Raw genomic sequence first — 18,528 nt, 5'->3', positions numbered from 1 at the left:
TTCTTTCTTCCTTGCTTTTTCTTTCTTTCTGTTTATTCATTATTGTTCTCCTCTGCCCACTGCTTCCTGTGCCACAGCCACCGCCAGTATTTTTTGCTCTGACAGGGAGAGCTGTTTTCCATTTTACCTGGACGATGGGGAACAAAATGGTTTTGATAAGCTGAGTTTGCGCTCTTCCTCCCTCCTGCTTGACGCCCTCTTTCATTCCCTTCCCTCCCTGTAAACTATTATTGCATCATTTGGCCTCAGGGTTTAGCAGCCGACATTGGGAGAGAGACCAACAGAGAGAAAAAGAGAGACAAATGAAAGCAAGTGAGAAAGAAAGAAAGCAGCTAGGCAAACATTGGTTGGATGGTGACTTGGCCAAAAATGGTTCCATTTGGATGACACTGTAACATTTAAAGAAAATGTAGTTATGTAACTCAACCAAAAATGCTATTTAACATATATAACATCATGTATATCATATTAGGTTTGCTCAGATTTTGGTTGTGAAATTTAAATGACATCTTATTAATGGTTTGGTTGGAAATGTGAGCAAAAAACAGCAAACACTGGTCAGCATATTTTTGTATAATTACATTTGAAGTATTTCAATGTGAAATGGTTATAATTTGACAGCCACACAGTGACATCTAACCATAACCCTATCCCTAACTACTGCATGTGTAAAAAAAAAAATTCCAATTCAAATATTGGGCTAGTTCAGATGAATCTGTTTTCTATAACATTTACACCATTTTTATCTGGATGAATGAATAATGAAATCTGAATTATGAATACATTACTCAAATCAAACTGGCCTACAGCCTTGTACCATTAATTATATCCCTCTGATTACAAATAATCTTCACTAATAAAGAGACAAAGACAACTTGCCCACTGAGAGTTCTGTAGTTTGGACATTACCTTTCTAGTTAGTAATGTGTTGTGGGTGTGGGAATTGATGCATCCAGTGTAGACAGCACTTAAGTGTGACATTTGAGACAGAAGCTGGTCATTTTAAAATAACTGGTAATTTTGAAGTAACAACTCGTGAAGCGACTTTCAAAATTATAGGCTGGCATTTCTTTTGAATAATGCAAAATATTAAACAATTAAACTTTGTGTGTAAACACATGCACATATATTTTGTCTTGGATTGAGAGAGCAAAACACAACATTGTTACAAACCAAAGAAAGCTTTTTATGAAGGAAATGAAGAAACAGGAAGACATGCTCAGTTTTGCTGAATTTTATATTAACCATATGTGTTATATTTTATATAAAAATATGCCGTTTAAATACAATTACCAGTGTGGACACAATAGTTCTTGTATGGAAAGGAGGAACTTCTGATGCATTCAGGAACAAAAAGTACCTTTAACACATTTAGCCTCAGTTGTGGACTTGGATGGATGAACAAGACGTGCAAGTTCATTTATCATGTCGGGAGCGGCCAGACACATTTTGAGTCCCAGCCCATTACATTAAGAAACATGCAGTACAGAGCGTGAAAATAGGATGGGTGCGCTGATTCGTAGCCAGTCGTCATTTGGCAACTGCTAGAACTTAGTCACGTATAGTCTAATTGTTAAAGGTGTACCCATGTCTGAGTAAATAAGGAGTGGAAAGGATTTATAATGTTCTGGGCGTGAGAGATGCAAAACCAAAGTGTCTATGAGAACTAGATTGCCCTTTTGAGAAAGACTCACACTAAGATTTGCAAGACCGAGCGAGTATCTGTGAAAAAAGTCTGTGTGAGTGTGTGCACGAGCTATAATCCTTGAGGCCTTAGGGAGGTGTGCACACATTCAGTCTTTTCCTGTTGCTTCCCATTAATTCCACCTGTATACACTGGGAATGAGCCCCTGCTGGCCCTCACCCTTCCTGCCTCCTCCCTGACTCTAAATCCCCAGATGTAGGCTTACTGAACACCCAGAGAGACCAGGCTGCTCTCTTCTGTTGCATGCTGTTCCTCACTGCACACTGTGTCCTCAGCCACAGCTCCACATATTACAATTTGAATGAATAGGATGAGCATATTTATTCAAATCAACATTTGAATGGCCATTTCGCTGGAACACGTAAGACAGCTGCCACATGGCTGACGAACATTTGATAATGTTGCCATGGGAATAAGCGCTGGCACGGTGCACGCGCATAGAGAGCTGAGGTGTTGCCAGCTGTGCTGAACATTTGCATTGTGCCTGTTTGCACTGTCCACACACACACACACATGCACACACACACACACACACACTCACATAAGGAAGCAGCAACATAATGTTCATTTAAATAACAACCAGGGTTGGGTAGGCCATGTTCAAAGTATTTCCTATCACAGTTACATCATGAGAACTATATATAGTAACATAACCCAGTTTTCAATAGAGTCTGATCTTCTTCCAGTTTACTTCATTAGATAAAAGGTATGAAAAGATAAAGACAAATTAAAACTTTATTTCAGATGTCATGTGTACCACATAGGAAAGAAATCCTGATGCTGAAACTGACAAAGTTTACGTAAGCAGAACATATAACTCAGTTACTTTACCAAACATAATAAAGCATGGTTTCTGGTGCCCAGAATACAACAATATGAATAAGGTATTACATGAAAAGGTATCAGAAGAATCTGGAAGTGATAACTATCCATTATGTTCACTTCCTAAACCTATGAACGTCTAGAAACTGGCAGGTGTATTCATGTCTGTTCAGAATCTTCCAGATTTACCTTACTGTTGCTTTTGCTTGATAAAATAATGCTGGATGATATATTTTAAAATATATTCTATCTTCTACCTTCATGTGGGAGGAGGGCCAGGAAACTTTAAAATGGGGCGTGACACATAAAGTCAGCCTAGATGGTTCTAAGTAATAATCCACTGAGCACAAAATACATAATACCTGCTCATTGTATTATCTAACATGTAAAGCGGATACCAATGCCTAATATGGTCATGCCCTAAAAGGAGAACCAGACGGAGATTTGAAATGTTATTACTGACAGTACTAATTTTCTAATCCCTTTAAATCACAGACTTGTCCGGCTGGTTTGTGTCTCAGTGTTAAATAGACAAAATAGGGATGACTGCAGATAAAAAGTGTATAGTCATGCTATGAAACTGATTTCAGTATCCAATGTTTTTTGTGTATGGCTGAGAGAAATATCACACCTTACTCGATAGGGAGATGTGGGGAGATTGATGGGTTTTTGATGGTGACTAATGTGGTGAGTGGGCAGGTGTCTTCCTCCTACTGCACACCTTTTAAATGTGTGAGAAAGAAAAAAAAAAAAACACTAATATATCAAATTTAGCAATAATTCCCAGTAATAACCACTAAAGTGAATTGGGCAAATAAACTGGTGAATAATTGAGTTTGGACAAACAAGCTGTTTGCTGCTCTCATGTCTGAGCCATGGCTGACTGTGAGAGGGGATCATGATGTTTTAACATGTGCTTGTTAAGCCTCAATTATTAAGGCAGGATCCACAGTGCTGTGGCACGTCTAACCTTTTGAACTCAGCGCAGACGAGCTCAGTTTGCATGCACACTGGCATGCATGCGCCTGCCTGCACGCACGCTCCATATGGCACAATTAACCTTTTGAACTTCAAACAGACACACAGTGAGACAGATGCACATGAACATACATAGATATACACACATAAATGAGCACCCTTAGACCTTTACACGCAACCCTGTCAGAGTGCGTTGAAGCCTCCTGAATAAATCCTTGATTAGAAGCCATCTTTCCTGCCTTTCTTCCTTGAAAGGCCACATTACACATGGTTCGACTGGTGCGAGCAGAAGCTACCTGATTCTCACGCATTTGAATATAAGCACTTTGCTAGAGAGATAAAGGAGCGCTGGTTAGAGGCAAAGACCCATGTTCTACGCTTATAATTGACTCTTCAAAGTCTAGTGTTACGCCGAGACGGGCGAGTAAAATATCCCATCAGAGTTGTCATTGAATTATTCAACTTTTTCATGCCAGCATTTCGATGATTTACATTTACATTTCTCATTGTACAGCTTTACATACCTTTAGTTTTCAAGGAGGGCAGATGTAAACTCCGACTGTCACCACAACACATCCTAGTAACACATACTAAAGTTAACACTAAATTTAATCAGAATGAGAAGGTATTTAAATGTGTCTACTCTTTGTAAGTCTTCATTTTTGTGACAGCAAAGTTAGGTACTTTCTAGGATTATTAACATTAACAAAATAATAAAAAACATATTTAAATTAGCATTAGCATTAAGAGCAGTGGGTTCATTCCAAGAATCCTTCAGCAGGCCTAACACTGCAGACTGTCCTCCACCCTCCAAGCTCCCTGACGGTGCAGACCAGCACTCCAAACAAATTAGTTCAATTTAATTTGAATCTTCCCGCCTGTTCAGGCTGCTAATAGACGTTTTCCCGAATTCTCTTTGTCCTTCTGTCTCCCCTTGCCTCCTCCTCCTCCTCCTCCTTGTCTCCTGCCCCCCTCACTGCCAGACTCAAGTCCTCTGAACCCCAATTAGATAAACAGGAGATGACAGCAGGACTGGTAGAGCACAGCCAGAGAGAAAGATGATGATAAAAGCGAGAGAGAAAGAGAGATAGAATTGGATACACAAACAGAGACAGAGGGCCTGCTCAGATCAGGCACAGTGATGGGGCTGAAGAGATGGTATTTCTCTTGGTCACAGGTGGATTTTTACACCTGCGCGTGTTTGGTTCTTCCACGCCTCATCATGACATTGCTTGCCACAATTTGACAGAGGAATGAACCAGAAGGAAATGTCAATAAAACCGTGGAGGCTCAGAGGAATTTTGGTATCATTATCCACTTCCACATCTTGGCACAAGCACCAGTGTTACCTGCTATTTTATGTAGTTTCAGGTGGCAAAAACAAGATGTGGCCCTGTCTAAAGCCTTTGGGAAATTTCAAAGTTCCATCTTCACTCTTCACAACAATGAGCTCCATTGTGGAAAACCCTTCACACCAAATCCTGTGAGAGATGACAGATGAATCTGTTTGCTCGGTTAATTGTCAGGTTGACCACCTGTTTAGAAATAAAACCCGCTGGCTGGAGGGAATTACCACCACATACTCAAGAGTTCCGTTTCCTAAATCTAAAATAGCAGAGAAGAAAAAAACAAGAACATAAAAATAAGTGCTGGAGATAATTAGGATGCAATAAACCAAGGACGCAGAGATAGTAAAATGAGCCACTAAACGGTCAGAAATATTTAGTTAGGCACAGGTCGTGAACTCTCTCTCTCGGACTTACCCGCGACTGCATGCATACATGCACATGCACATCTTACTTCTGTCCGTCGTCACGCCAAGCGGTGCCTAAAGCCCAGCCTCAGGCAGGGTCTTAAAGGTCACGATCTCAATGCCGCTTTAGAAGGTCGTGCAAAGTTCATGACACAAGCCTGACCATATTTGGCTGCTGGCTCTCTTAAAGGCTTATAGCTGAAATTTGAAATGATAGAGAGGGAGGGAGGAAAAAAACAGTAACTGGAATGTTCATTGGTTGCAGCTGGGCATCGTTGGAGCAATATGGACCTGGGCTTAATGCAGGAAGTGTGTGTGCGTGTGTGTGTGTGTGTGTATGCGTACATATGTGCATGGATGTCAGTGTGTTTATGTGGTCATGCGTGTGAGAGGAGAGGAACGAAATATTGGGTTAATACGGACCAAAGCTTAGACATTTTCAGATACATGTGTCTGTGTGTGTGTGTGCGTGTGTGTGTGTAAACACATGTATGCAAGATCCCGCATGCGTGTCTGCTTGCATGCCGGCATGTGTGTGAGTGACAGAGATATTAGAGCAATATGAAAAAGCTTAAGCCGGAAGTATGGTGTGTGTGTTTGTGTGTGCGTGTGTGAAGAGTTTTGGCTGAGAAGCAGAGAGGCGGGGAAGAAAGCAGAGAAACAGCAGAAAACTTCAGAAAAGATCACATTATGTTTAAAAAAAGTGAACAACAACAGATTAGAAAGAGTTCTCAAATGTGTTTCACATAACTGTCCGTGGAAAAACACATTGGAAATAAGACACCTACTCATACAAAGTGATATTTGAATTGGATTGTCAGCCGTTTATAAATGCTGAATTATTCACTTCAGGTGATTGTTTTTTAAATACTTATTTTTAGAAGAGAAATTCAGCCGTGTAGTTGGAAACAGAGTAAATGTATCACACGATGTCGGTTCCACAGCATGCAGCAGATGAACAGAGCTAATGTTCTGCTGCTTGTCTTTGGAACCTATTAGAGGTTCAAATAATTTATTATTTCTATCTATTGTATCTATTACAACCCTTGATTGAAAAATCTGCGAAGGCAACTTTGCACACACTCAAACTAATTTCAAAACTGCATGTTACATATCAGTGTGGGAGTGTTTAACCCCCCCCCCAAAAAAAAAAACTTTTTACAACCTGAATAATTTAGAAACTTTAATAAGATTGATTAAAAATGAGTGCTGTCGTTGTTCTTATGAAGGGCTATACTTCCCTCTCTGCATCCCTTTATCTTCCTCTCTGTCACATACACACATAGTTGCTCTTTCTGCAACCTCATCTATCCTGTTTTTTTTCTATCCCCCTCCCAGCGCTCCCCTTGTCTCTCTCATCTCCTCCATCCTCCCACCACATTTTCTACTGCTCCCCTCCTCTGAGTCTCCTCTTCTAACCCAGGCCAGCAGGTCTACAAAGTAGTGTTTTCTGTGTGCCAGCAGCAATTCCTGGAGGCCAGTCAGGCAAACAAACCCAGCCAGTGCCCGCTGCATGACTCACAGAGAGACTGAGACCAAGAGAGAGAGAAGGAGGTAGAATCATTAAGATGAGAGGGCAAAAAGGATTTTAAGCTGTTAAGAGCTGATGAGAGGGGGCAGGTTGGGAAAAAAAGTGGATAGAGAACGAAAGGCTGTTGGAGAGATTAAGAGGCGGATGCTAGGAGAGAGAGACTGGGAGATAGAGAGAGAGATGGGGGCAAATAGAGGGCAACCTGCGCAATCTTGCATGCACATGAGAAGAGCAGACAGGCACGCAGCTCAGCGAGGAGGCACGAAGAGAGCAAAATAACTCATCCCCCTCCTCCCTCTCTATCTCCCCCCCGGCTCCCTCCCTTCCCGACTCCCTCCCTTCCCTTCTCTCTATCTCCCCTCTGCTCTGCCCAAAAAGCGGAGCTCAACATGACAGCCTTACACGACACGGTGACCCGAGGCCGAGCGCAGTGCAGGGGTAAGAGAGGCAGAGACTGGGGGGTGCACTTGTCCTCTGAGGGAGGAAATGGGAGTGAAGGGATAGCACAGAAATATGTGCTGATGGATGAGGGTTCCCATATAAGGATGATTTAGATACAGTACATACACACTGTCAGTCATTATATTTAACAAACTGAATACGTAAAACTGAATCAATTTTCAGTTTTACTGCTCACAGTTCTTGTCATGAGGAGACTTTATTTTAAGGGTCCACAAGCCAAAAATGTTTGGAACCACTGCTTTAAACCCGGTGTATGATTTAACAGACATGTCATGAGAGCGGTCTTCTTATCGAACTCTTGCCAAAATGTCAAACTATTCCATTAAAACCCAATTTCACAAAAAAAAGAATTAAATAAATAAATAGTGAGGACATGACCTCATTGTCCTCAGCGGCAGTTATGGCTCTGAAATCAAATAAAACCTGCAAATGAGAACAAGCCAGATTGAGAGAAAGGAAGGTTAGATAAAAGGATTAGGCACATAAAGACAAGAGATGAGGTAAAAGATAAGATAGTAAGGAGAAGTTTGGCTGAGAAAGGAGAAGCGAATGAGCTGCAGAGGAAGAGGAGGGGCGAGGTGTTGAGTTCTTCTGCTGTGCCCCACGTGAGCTGTCTCTGGGCTGGGATAGACAGCTACCTCCGCCAGCCTCCCTCTGGACTGCATTAGACATGGCGCTCAGATAATACACTGCTGGGGATGGTGGGGGGGAGGTGGCAGACAAGAGGGAGGGCTGAGCATGGGAGAATTCCTTTCTGATTTTAATACCACTGGACCAAGACAAGAACAAATAATCTGATGAACAAAAACTCTCCTCAAAGCCGCTGACTGTGAAATATCACGTAGCTCTTATTGAGAGCAGCGGTGCAGTTAACAGCATATGGCCGACAGTAGAACCACCTCTCTCGCTGCATACTGCGCTGGCCAGAACTTCTTCAAAGCAATTGTTTGACATTTTCGGTCAAACACTTATTTGCTTGCTTGCCGAGAGTTAGAAGAGAAGATTGATACCACTCTCGTGTTTGTACGTTAAATATGTAACTGAAGCCGGTTAGCTTAGCATAGCATAAAGAGTTTAAAGAGGAGGAGTCCGTTTGCTTGGCTTTGTCCACAGTTAAAAGCTCAGTAATTAACACGTTATATCTCTTTTGAATCCACACAAAGACCAAAGTGTAAAAAATTACAATTCAATGTTACAGGGAGTTTAATGTGACCCAATTAAGCCTCCACAGATCACACTTTGAGAGACTTTAGTGAGCACTGATTGGCCCTTTCGTTTACAGAAATGTTTATTACCACTATTCTGAATAAAGCACAAGTTCAGTAATTAATCATTTTTCCTTTTAGATTCTTTATTTAATCAATGTTACATTAAACTAACATAAATAAAAATTTTATGAACAAAAGGCACACAGTTCAAATATAAACAAAGAGAACGTCTGTACAGTTTGTCTCAAAGAAACATGTCTACTGTCTCTGAGTGAGAGAGCGGTCCAAGAGAGATGAGTTTCAGGGGGTTTGTTGACAAAACGCTACAGCGCCGCCACCGCTGCAGCAGCACAGAGTCTCAGTGTGAAACTGTACACTCTTCAATCCCCCGCGAGGAACTAAAGCGGTGGGCGCGAAGGCAAAAACGCCAACCAGGGAACAGCACTGGCTTCATGTGAAACCTTTCTGCCTGGAGGTTTACAATATGTGGATGTCCGTTTGTAAAAGTCCCACTGAAACTCATGTCCGTTTTCTGTTTGAAGAGGCCACAAGATTCATGTCCACCAAATTAAAAGTTTCAAACACGCAGCACATAGACTTGAAAAAAACAACAAAAAAAAAATGTATGGGCCGGAGGCTGGGTAAACACTCACTATGATTTTTGTAAAAGAATGACGGGGGGTCAGTGTCGCTATGGTTTCTCTATGGAAGCGTTTGATTGGTTGGTTGCTGCTTCCTCAGAATAATACGGCTAGTTGGTCATTCACAGTACTGTCAGGACGCTAACTGTCTACTACAGCGTCTGTCCTGATGTGGAACTGAGCTCACATACAGCCATACAACTAAGTCAAAATGATAAGAGGACTAGGTTTGGTTTATCCTGCATCTGCTCCAGATCATAAGGTAGATAAAATCCTCATGTGCCCGATGATCACCATTGGGCTCCTGTTCATACTAGATAACAAGGCGTGGTTTATGAGTCCAGTCAAGTCTGTTGTGTTCGCAGCTGTTGTCAGTTGTCATCCACCTCTGAACACTGAATAAAAACAGGTGTCGTCCTCTGCTAGTCCAGTTTTGTCCAGTTTAATCCGGTCTGGACCAGTCCGTTTTTCCTTACTGCAGTCCAGTCTGGTTGAATCCAGTTGACCTAAATCATCCAGTTGACCTAAATCATCGTGTATTTGCAAATATGTCTTAGACTGTTTTAACCTTAGAGCAGCAGATGGGTGAAGTTTAGTCTAACAAAGTGATTCCAATAGAATCGGTTAAAGCAACAGTCATCAAAAAGTACTAAACGGTACATTTCTGTTCCTTTTCATCTTGACTCCACCCACCTCGCACCTCAACAGACTAAAACAAACCATGAGTAAGTATTCGCAAATACAGACAGATCCAGGTCTGATCCAGGGCTTAGACGGCGACAGTGCTGGGTACCTCCTCGTAGTGAATGATGAAATAAGGGTAGCTCTGGTCATCGTTGAAGATGACGTAGATCTGGGGGTCCACCCAGTTGTCCACACAGGAGTCAAAAAGGTCACTGGAGGGGTCACGAGGGTTGATGGGTGGAGGTCGCCTCATGGAGGGATTTCCTACAGTAAACCTGCATAAAGAGAGAGGACAGAGACAAGGTTAGTTATGTCTGCAAGTCTGGAGTTGCAGAAGAATAATTCACCATCTAAAAGAAGACTCTTCTAAATTTAATGATTACAAGCATGCTGCTCCTCTGTGTGTTTAGGGGACCTTGAATAATATAAGCATATGCTGTAAGTGCATGAAATGAATGAACCGTATGTATATGAAATGAACCAGCGAATTGGAGCCAGTTTGTTTTTCCCTGTCTTAAATATTCATGCCAGGCTTTAAAGACTCATAATCCATCAATCTTTGTACCACTTTCTCTGGGGTCATGAATAAAACATACTAAAATAAGAACGTTCAGCTACAAACAAAGGCAGACAGTGGGTCGAGACGCTGAAGAGTCTGTGTGCCAGACAGGAGAGTTAACCACACCGTACAGATAACTTCCTTATTGGTCTATAGTTCTGCTCAGGTCTGGAAGCAATGTCTCCGTCTGTGCAATGGAACAGATTGAACCCAGGTTTGGTGTCCTCTGGGCGCACCACAGACTGTCCACCGCAGCATAACAAAGCTGGTGATGTATGATGGGTTCAGCCAAATCAGCTGTTTTACATGTGTGGCTCTAGATTTGCTTTAACATTTTAAGGATTGGGAGTAGCATGATGCACAGCATGACTGAATGATGGTTTATGGAAAAGAACCTCATGATTTCCATGATCCAAATTAATGCTCATGTTCTGTAAATTTAATTTGAAAGGGCGAGATAGAGTCAGAAAGGGATGTTGTTTAGGCAGAGGTATGTGCTGCATGTGGTTGTAAAACAGAGCAAAAAGCTAATTGTTTTGATTTTATCTAAAAGATGTAACCATGATAATAACTGGGTACATAAAGCTTCAATTTAGGTCACTTCCAGCTAACACAACAAACCAAAGCATGATGTCTTAGCTAAGATTAAATAGCTTATGCCACTAGTAAATACATGAGGCAAAAGCAAAGTATCCCTTTAATATCTCTGGTTGCATTAGATCATTGCTAGCAGCGCTGTAAATCAATGGGCAGGACTGCTTTATGGCAATATTGGATTTATATTATTTTGCATCTGTGTAATGTAGTACGTTGGTTTTTCACTGCATTAGCCAAAACCAGGCACTCCATCTTGTTTCTCAATTCAATGTTCTAAAAATGCTATATATTACTATATATATATATTATAGTATATTATATATATATATATATATATGTATAATATCTCAATATTGTCATATTAAATTACAAACATTTCATGACCAACCCCTAACAACATTTTTTTTTTTTTGCAGGGATGAAGTTGCAAGTAGAAAGAGATGTTAAAAATCCTATACCTAATCAAAGACAGGAAAACTGTTCCCACAATCAACTTGTTAATACAGCACCCCCTACACACCTGCCAGTGAGGACTTTGGCCAGGAACATGCAGTGGACTCCTTTGGGTGAGCGCTTGGAGAAGTTGTGGGAGTAGACAGCCTTGCGGGCAAAATAGGAGCCCTGGCCAAACATGGTGGCGTGTTTGCCGCAGACTCGGGGGTCGAAGTTGTGCTTGCAGATGCCCTCCACCACGTCGGCCGAGGTGCCGTGGAAGAGGTGGCGCTCGCTCAGCAGCCGGTCCATCTCTGTCATACGCCGCGACATGTACTCCTTCTTCCTGTTAGAGTAGGGAGAGGAGGGAGGTGAGATGGGTTTTCTTGATGAAGTTAAATGCTTTTTAGTGTTCAGAGCTTATTATTATTACATATTATACAGTAGAGAGTATATTTATAAGAAACTAGGAACTAGAAACAAACAAAGACACCTCTCTTTATCCTTTACGGCAATAGGCTGATGCACAAAGACAGATCATCTCTCAGGTAATGAATAAGTAAACAGCTGGGAGCAGTCCTCCTATTTCTATTCAAAAGTTGTGATCACGGCCTTGTTTGCTCTAACAGCGAGTAAGAACATTGGGCCTAATCCGTCTTCTTGAGCAACGCACACACAGCTCATTTGATGGGAGCGGATCAATCAGGCACGCAGAGGCGAAAGCATTTCAGAGACAGAGAGGCTGTGACCCAGGCATGACCTCCCGTGACCCGGCAGCTTGTGATCTGACACGGGTCGACACTGCACGCATCCAAGAACACACACGCACACACACGCACTTCAATGTCCTTCTATCCAATTTTATCTGAAGATTTAGGATGATGCTGCTCAATTTTCTGCTTGACACACAAGCACGAAAACAAGCAGATGTGGTTTCCCTGTCATAACTGGAGTGTGGGAAGATGAAATTAACTGACATTCAGAGGGGGCATCACTTTCAGTCAGCAATACACAAACACACACACACACAACCACACACTGTCAGTCATTGTGAAACCGTGCGGTACCAGTCAGTGTGGGAGCTTAACTGTCACAGCTGATAGGACCTGCCCTGCTCTCACTGCAGCGGTTAGCCCGCTGTGTGCGTGAAAGGAACATCCTCATCACCAAACATCTCACCATCCTCCGTCTTCTCACACCACTGTCGACTCAATCACACGAAGTCCCACACAGCTGGTCTCATTTGCCCTATTTTCTTTTGTCTCTTGCATAGTTTCTCACTCACCCTGTTTGTTTTTAAGAAATGTTCGTGTCTCTGTCTTTGAGTAAATATGCAGCTGCGAGTTCAACAACAGAAACGTAGATGAAAAAGGTTGACGATACATTTTGTGCCGCGACAGCGAAATACGCGAAACTAGGACAAAAGAGGAACCAAATAATTTAGCACAGCATGAAACCACACTGCACAAATATTTTGGTAGAAATTTGGGTTCATAATGTTACATAAACATAGATATGGAAGACTTATTTCTGTGCTTGCAACCTAAATACTAACTACGGTCTTAAAGTGTGGTCAAACTGTGAAAACACAAAAAAAAACTATCAAATGAGCTCCATCCACCACTTAAAATCATATCATGCTTGTGACATACTAGCTCGTGAGAATTTCAGTAGTGCAGCAGAGTTATGTTCAATAAAACCACAAGTGCGTCAAAGTCGTATGCCACAGCTGCACCACACAGCGCGTAAAGAGAAAGGAATTAAAGACCTTCAAATCTGACGGCTTCTGACCCGGACAGAAAGGTTTCTCTTCTGTTTTTGTTAAACATGTTGTCGTGGGGGCTGGTTACAGTTATCGAAAATGATTCATGACTCTGAGGTTAGATTAACAGATATTATCTCCAACAACGAGCAAGTGCTTTAAAAAAAGAAAGTCTTCAGTAAAATGCTCGCGCTCCCCGGCTCACCTCTTGTACTTCTCCCAGAGGAAGGGGTTCTGCACACGCTGGATCTTGAGGATCCTGAACTTGGTCTCTGACACCGTCTTGTGGAAAAGGCTGTACACGGTCCGGTAGCTGCGGTCTTCGCGTGACACCGGCACCTGCAGGAAGTCCTGGCTCATCGTCATTGGCAACCATGTTTCCGGAAAAAGGCTGGGTGGGTTGGTGGTCGTCGGCGAGAGGGGGTGCGACGTGGAGATTTCCATGGATGAGGACGAGGAAGAGGAGGAGGAACAGGGGAGTGGGGATGAAGAGAGGCCGCCCAAAGTCCTAGACAGAAAGAGAAAGAAAAGATATTTGGTTAGAAACTGCTACTTCAGAACTAGATGCTTGAGTTTGGCACATTGTCAGTCCATCAAATACATACACAGACATTTATAATCACAAAGTACACATAAATAAAAAATATATAAAGTACATATACACGCACTTGTAACCTGTTTCTTAAAGCTGTGTTTGTGCAGTTTCTTTAACTAAATGTGGTAACGCTTTATTTTACGGGTCCCATAATTTCCTGTAATTTCCTACACAGGAAAATAAATTCAAAGGAAGACCCTTAAAGAGTCTTTCATGTAGAGCTAATGAAAGGGAAAATGGAAGTGTCATATACACTTTAAATTAATCAATTTTTATGACTCGCTAAAGTAAATTCCTGGAGTCTAAAGAGTCAGTGTCAACAGGTCAGCCTAACATACAAAACTGTGAAATTTGTAAACAGACACAAACACAATTTAGCATATATGTAGAATAAATACAGCAATAATTAATCCATACTTATTTAGGTTTAGAAAGAGCATTGATTTCATTTCGACATAACACATGTCTTCATCAGAATAAAAGGCTTGACTTTGATGAAGACATGCTTCATGATGAAAAGCTCCTACTATAAATGTGTGCTCCAGATCTCCTCATTCCAGATAGTAATTTTTCATTTGCCAGTGGCCATCCCCGCTGAGGATCAAGACAGAAGCGTCCCAGCCCAGTTCATTTCAGCATCAACCACAAGCTGTACATCCCAGCGTGATACCCATCTCCACTGCTTCCTGCAGCACTCCTTCACACGTGTGACCAATCAAAGCTGCATCCTAACGTAAAACTAAAGCGCCGTCTGCTGTTATGAACCGACCGTCTAGGCCTCCAAACTCATATCCCACCGACTGTCAACAATGACATCACTGCGCTGCGGATCGGAGCCGCTCCACAGCAGCCGCCAGCCGTCACTGGCCAAACAAAACAGCAGGGCCGCGCGAAAATGAAACCCAGACACCAAACAAGGCAACAGGGAGGCAGAGCGAGGGAGAGAGACAGGAAGGAGAACAAGAGAGGGGGAAGAATAAAAAATGCCAATTGCAAAGCTGTCATGAAAATGACAAAAAAGCAATTGTGTCTGGCATTTGAGTCAATAACAATGGTTTGGCTGTCAAGTTATCGTTCTGTAAGTGTAAATGCTGTTAGCCCTATCAGCCATAAAAGATTGTTCGTGTGTGTGTGTGTGTGTGTTGTCAAGAGACTGTGATCAGTGTGACTCTAAATCAGTGCGACAGTCTTTTCTCATCTCTTTTCTCTCTCTTATCTTGTCTCTACGGTCTCGATCCCTCCCCGCAATCGATGTCTCTGTTCCCCGTGTGCTTTGAAGAGATCACAGACAGCCTGCTGCAGAAAACAAGTGTGAAATGAAAAGGGACAGATAACAAGAAAGTGACGGAGTTGAGGAGTGAAAGAGTGAAAAGGAGAAAGATTGGGCATGGATAACAAGGGGAGGAGAGGAGGAGATGGCTGAAAATAACATCATCTGGAGAGAGAGAGAGATGACAGAGGGAGAGGATGGGGGAGCAAGGGAGAGTGCCAATCAAGCTAATGACCTCAACCTCTAAGCCTAGCACAGATTGTTCCTGATAAACGAACACACACACTTGTTTTGGTCACTTGGGGGGACACTGCATTGACTTGCATTTATTCCACTGGCAAAAAAAAAAACACACAAAATGTAACCGAAGTGCAGGAGACTGTAATGGTTTGTCTGCTTTTTCTCCTCATAATGTGCAATAATCTCTATAATCTGGAATAAGGTCTCATCTCACAGTGACTAATTGAATCGCACACCCCACAAACGGACGAAAAACAGTCCCAGGAACAAAACCCTTGTTCCAAATTCCAGCTCCACACACATTTCACACTCCTTCACTCACCAGCTCTACTCTGCTGTGTGTGCACCCAGTCTGGAAACCATTTAGGCCTCTCTCTCTCTCTCACTTCCTCTTACTGTGCTCTCTATCTCACTCTCTGACTCGCTTGTCTCTTTCTCCCTCGTTCCTTCTCAGTCTCCTGTTTCCTCCATCTAATTTTCTCTCTCTTTCCTCCATCTCCTGCTCTCCATTATGTCCCCCTCTTGACTGTCAATCCCGCCTGTAGGAACAGCTCGTGCTAGCGTTCGCTCTGTGTGGGGCACTGGCAGGACACCGCCGTAGCAGCCTGCTCGGCAAAGGAAGTGAGGGGTTCTGCAAATGGGGCAAGATGACTCCACTTGTTTCCAATCTGGTATCACTTGTTTCAGGAAATATCAGTGAGGCGAGTGCAGCGAGGGCGGATCACTTCACTGCTAAAAGGAAAATGGCTAAAAGATGAAAATTCCTGGAATTAGCTCATGTGCTCGGACAGATCTCATCTCATTCACAGATTTGCACCAGTTACGCAAAAAATAAGATTTATGACCAATTTAAATTATTTTAGTGGAACCTTTTTTAATCGTGGGGGCCCGTTGGATAGATTTCTCTGTGTATCTCTTGTCCTCTGTCTCATCTGTTCTCATTCGCCTCATTATCTAATTTCCTGTCTGGTTCAGGCCTGCTTCGTCCTGCAGACTGCTCCTGTGTCCCGGTGACTCTCTTTGATTTGCCAAAAATCTGAACTGTTAATATGGGTCTCAAGTTCAGCTCAGGCTGCCAATGTGCAACAGCACTGGAACGGATTAAAGGTGAATGCGGTGTTCAGAGGCTTTTGAGTATTCAGCCCTGACTGCGACATTAGCATTGTGTACCGACCTCTGTGTGCCTGCCTGTCTCCAAACAGGGACTCAGGACGCTCACAGAACACAGAGAGCCACAGGGAGACAGTGTATCACATAGTGAAGAGCCAACTTTGTGTGTGTTACTGTGCCTGTGTTGCCACGCACTTTATGTAAAATCGAGGACTTAGTCAATGTGGCTTCATATCCAGAAAACAAAATGTTCTCTAACAAGGTTGAGATCTGAGCGCTAAATGCTATGCGAGGACTCTGCCAGAGAGTACAATGGGAACTAGAGGGGGGAGTGAAAGATAGAGACAAAGAGAGACTATCAATCAAGTGAATGACCTCTACCTTTCAGCTGAGGACTGACTGTTCCTGACACTTAGTATTAATTACCATCAATCCTGAACACTAATGCTTATCAGACTGTTTTGTTATCCTTCATGCAGGATGATAAACTGCTCAGAAACAATACCTTTTTGCAACCACATAGCATCGACAATACCAAGCATTGTGTTGTCCAGCTCGTTCTTAACGTGACAAGATGACTGGCAGAAACAAGAGTCAGCAGCCTGGCGTCAGTATGCCAACAAGCTTACATGGTGATGTTCAGAAGGTAAAATGTTTACCATTCGAGCTGTGGCAACAGAAGGTGCGCCTCTTTTGATATTTCTTCCTACTCCCAGCATGGCCGACATGAACGAGACAAAGTCTATACGCGCCAACGCCTCTTTTTGGACAAGTTTCGACGATTGGCACACAGGATGGCACAGATGATCAAAGCAGTCTTTACTTACTGTAAGTGGGGTGTAAGCATCACAGACGACATAAACATGGGCCGCTTCTTGATCTGACGTCTGAACCCGAAGACCGCATTCTGCTGGAAGCCCTCCCTGATGTTGAGGATATACTGGTTCTGGAGTGTGATGAATCGCACCTCCTTAAGACCCCTCGAACTCGCCTCCTCTATGAGCTTCACCACCGGCTGTGCAGGAGAAGAGGGCGAAGAAAGAGATAGACAAAGACATGAGGAAGAGTTAGACTCAACTGTTTATTGTTTTATACAGACTGTTCTGCATTTTCACTCAACCGAGTAAGGAGGAAGGCAGAATTTGAAGAAGGAAATGTCAGTGAAGTGTGGTGCAATGTTCAGATAACAAAAGGCTGATAACGAGTTTCACCGGGAGACACAAACTCACACATACACACGGAAAGAAAACAGTCAATCTTTACTGATTCGCTGCAATAAATTGCAATTGGCTGGAGACAGCTGTGTCCCAAGGGGTTCATAGGTGTGTATGTGTGACCAAATCGATCCCATCACAGCGGTTTTACAATCGATTGGTGTGGGCAGAGTTAATGCGTCTGGCCTTGTGTTCACAGAGCGTACACACAAACAAACACACACTGGCTCACCTCAGAGTATTCCCTCCAGCCAAAGTTGTCTCTGCAGTAGTATTTCCACACTGTGTGACAGCTGGGGGTGGGGTTTGGGTTCGTTGTGGGCGCGGGGAGAAGGCTGGCGGGGGTGGTCAGTCGTCGGACGCGGTCAAACTCCAGGTCGCACACTCGCATCGCCACGAAGTCTAGAGAAAACACTCGACCCCTGGAACACAAAGTTAAAAATCAGCAAAAAAAAAGAATTACCCGCTGCAGTCAGCACGTAAAACATTAAACATTCACACGGCCTGCTAACATGTGACTGTGGCACAGTGACCTCACAACCAAATGTCTGGTCATGACCTGCTGCTGATTAAACCTTAAATTAACCCGAGTGCCCTGGAGCAAGACGACCAAACCTCTAATTGCTCACTCAGTATGAGTCACACAGGATGACAGCATCAGCTGACATGACTTACATGCCACATGTAAGCTCGCAGAGAATAGAAATAAAGCAAGACATACGCAACCAAAACATATTTACACGCTGAAAACATGAATGTCGGTGTAATGATTCACATAGTAATCTTATTCTTAATAGGTGCTCTTCTAAAGCTGAAAACCCTGAGAGTTTCTGTCCATATTTAAACCAGAATGACGTAAGGGAGACTTGCTAGGAATATACTATTTCTGATATTCATTATGTAGCATGATGGCATGGTTATAGGGATTGTACAAAATTGCTTTCTTACCGAGAGTTAGATGAGAA

General features: G+C 42.8%; 1 protein-coding gene across 1 annotated transcript in view; it reads right to left on the bottom strand.

Annotated features, from left to right (window-relative positions):
- Positions 1 to 8,565: 8,565 nt before the first annotated feature.
- tiparp (TCDD-inducible poly(ADP-ribose) polymerase) overlaps positions 8,566 to 18,528 on the bottom strand; it is a 19,175-nt gene continuing 9,212 nt past the window's right edge. The window contains exons 3-7 of the mRNA XM_035680140.1: positions 17,796 to 17,985; positions 17,177 to 17,364; positions 13,340 to 13,642; positions 11,461 to 11,718; positions 8,566 to 10,059 (exon numbers count right to left, since the gene is read on the bottom strand). Coding sequence (XP_035536033.1) covers positions 9,870 to 10,059; positions 11,461 to 11,718; positions 13,340 to 13,642; positions 17,177 to 17,364; positions 17,796 to 17,985 — 1,129 coding nt within the window. The 3' untranslated portion in view covers positions 8,566 to 9,869. The remainder of the gene's footprint in view (positions 10,060 to 11,460; positions 11,719 to 13,339; positions 13,643 to 17,176; positions 17,365 to 17,795; positions 17,986 to 18,528) is intronic.

Source organism: Morone saxatilis, unplaced genomic scaffold (assembly GCF_004916995.1).
Source record: "Morone saxatilis isolate NCDOM2014 unplaced genomic scaffold, NCSU_SB_2.0 Contig8, whole genome shotgun sequence".
In the NCBI taxonomy this organism is placed as follows: domain Eukaryota; kingdom Metazoa; phylum Chordata; class Actinopteri; family Moronidae; genus Morone; species Morone saxatilis.
This window is presented reverse-complemented; position numbering and strand designations above follow the sequence as displayed.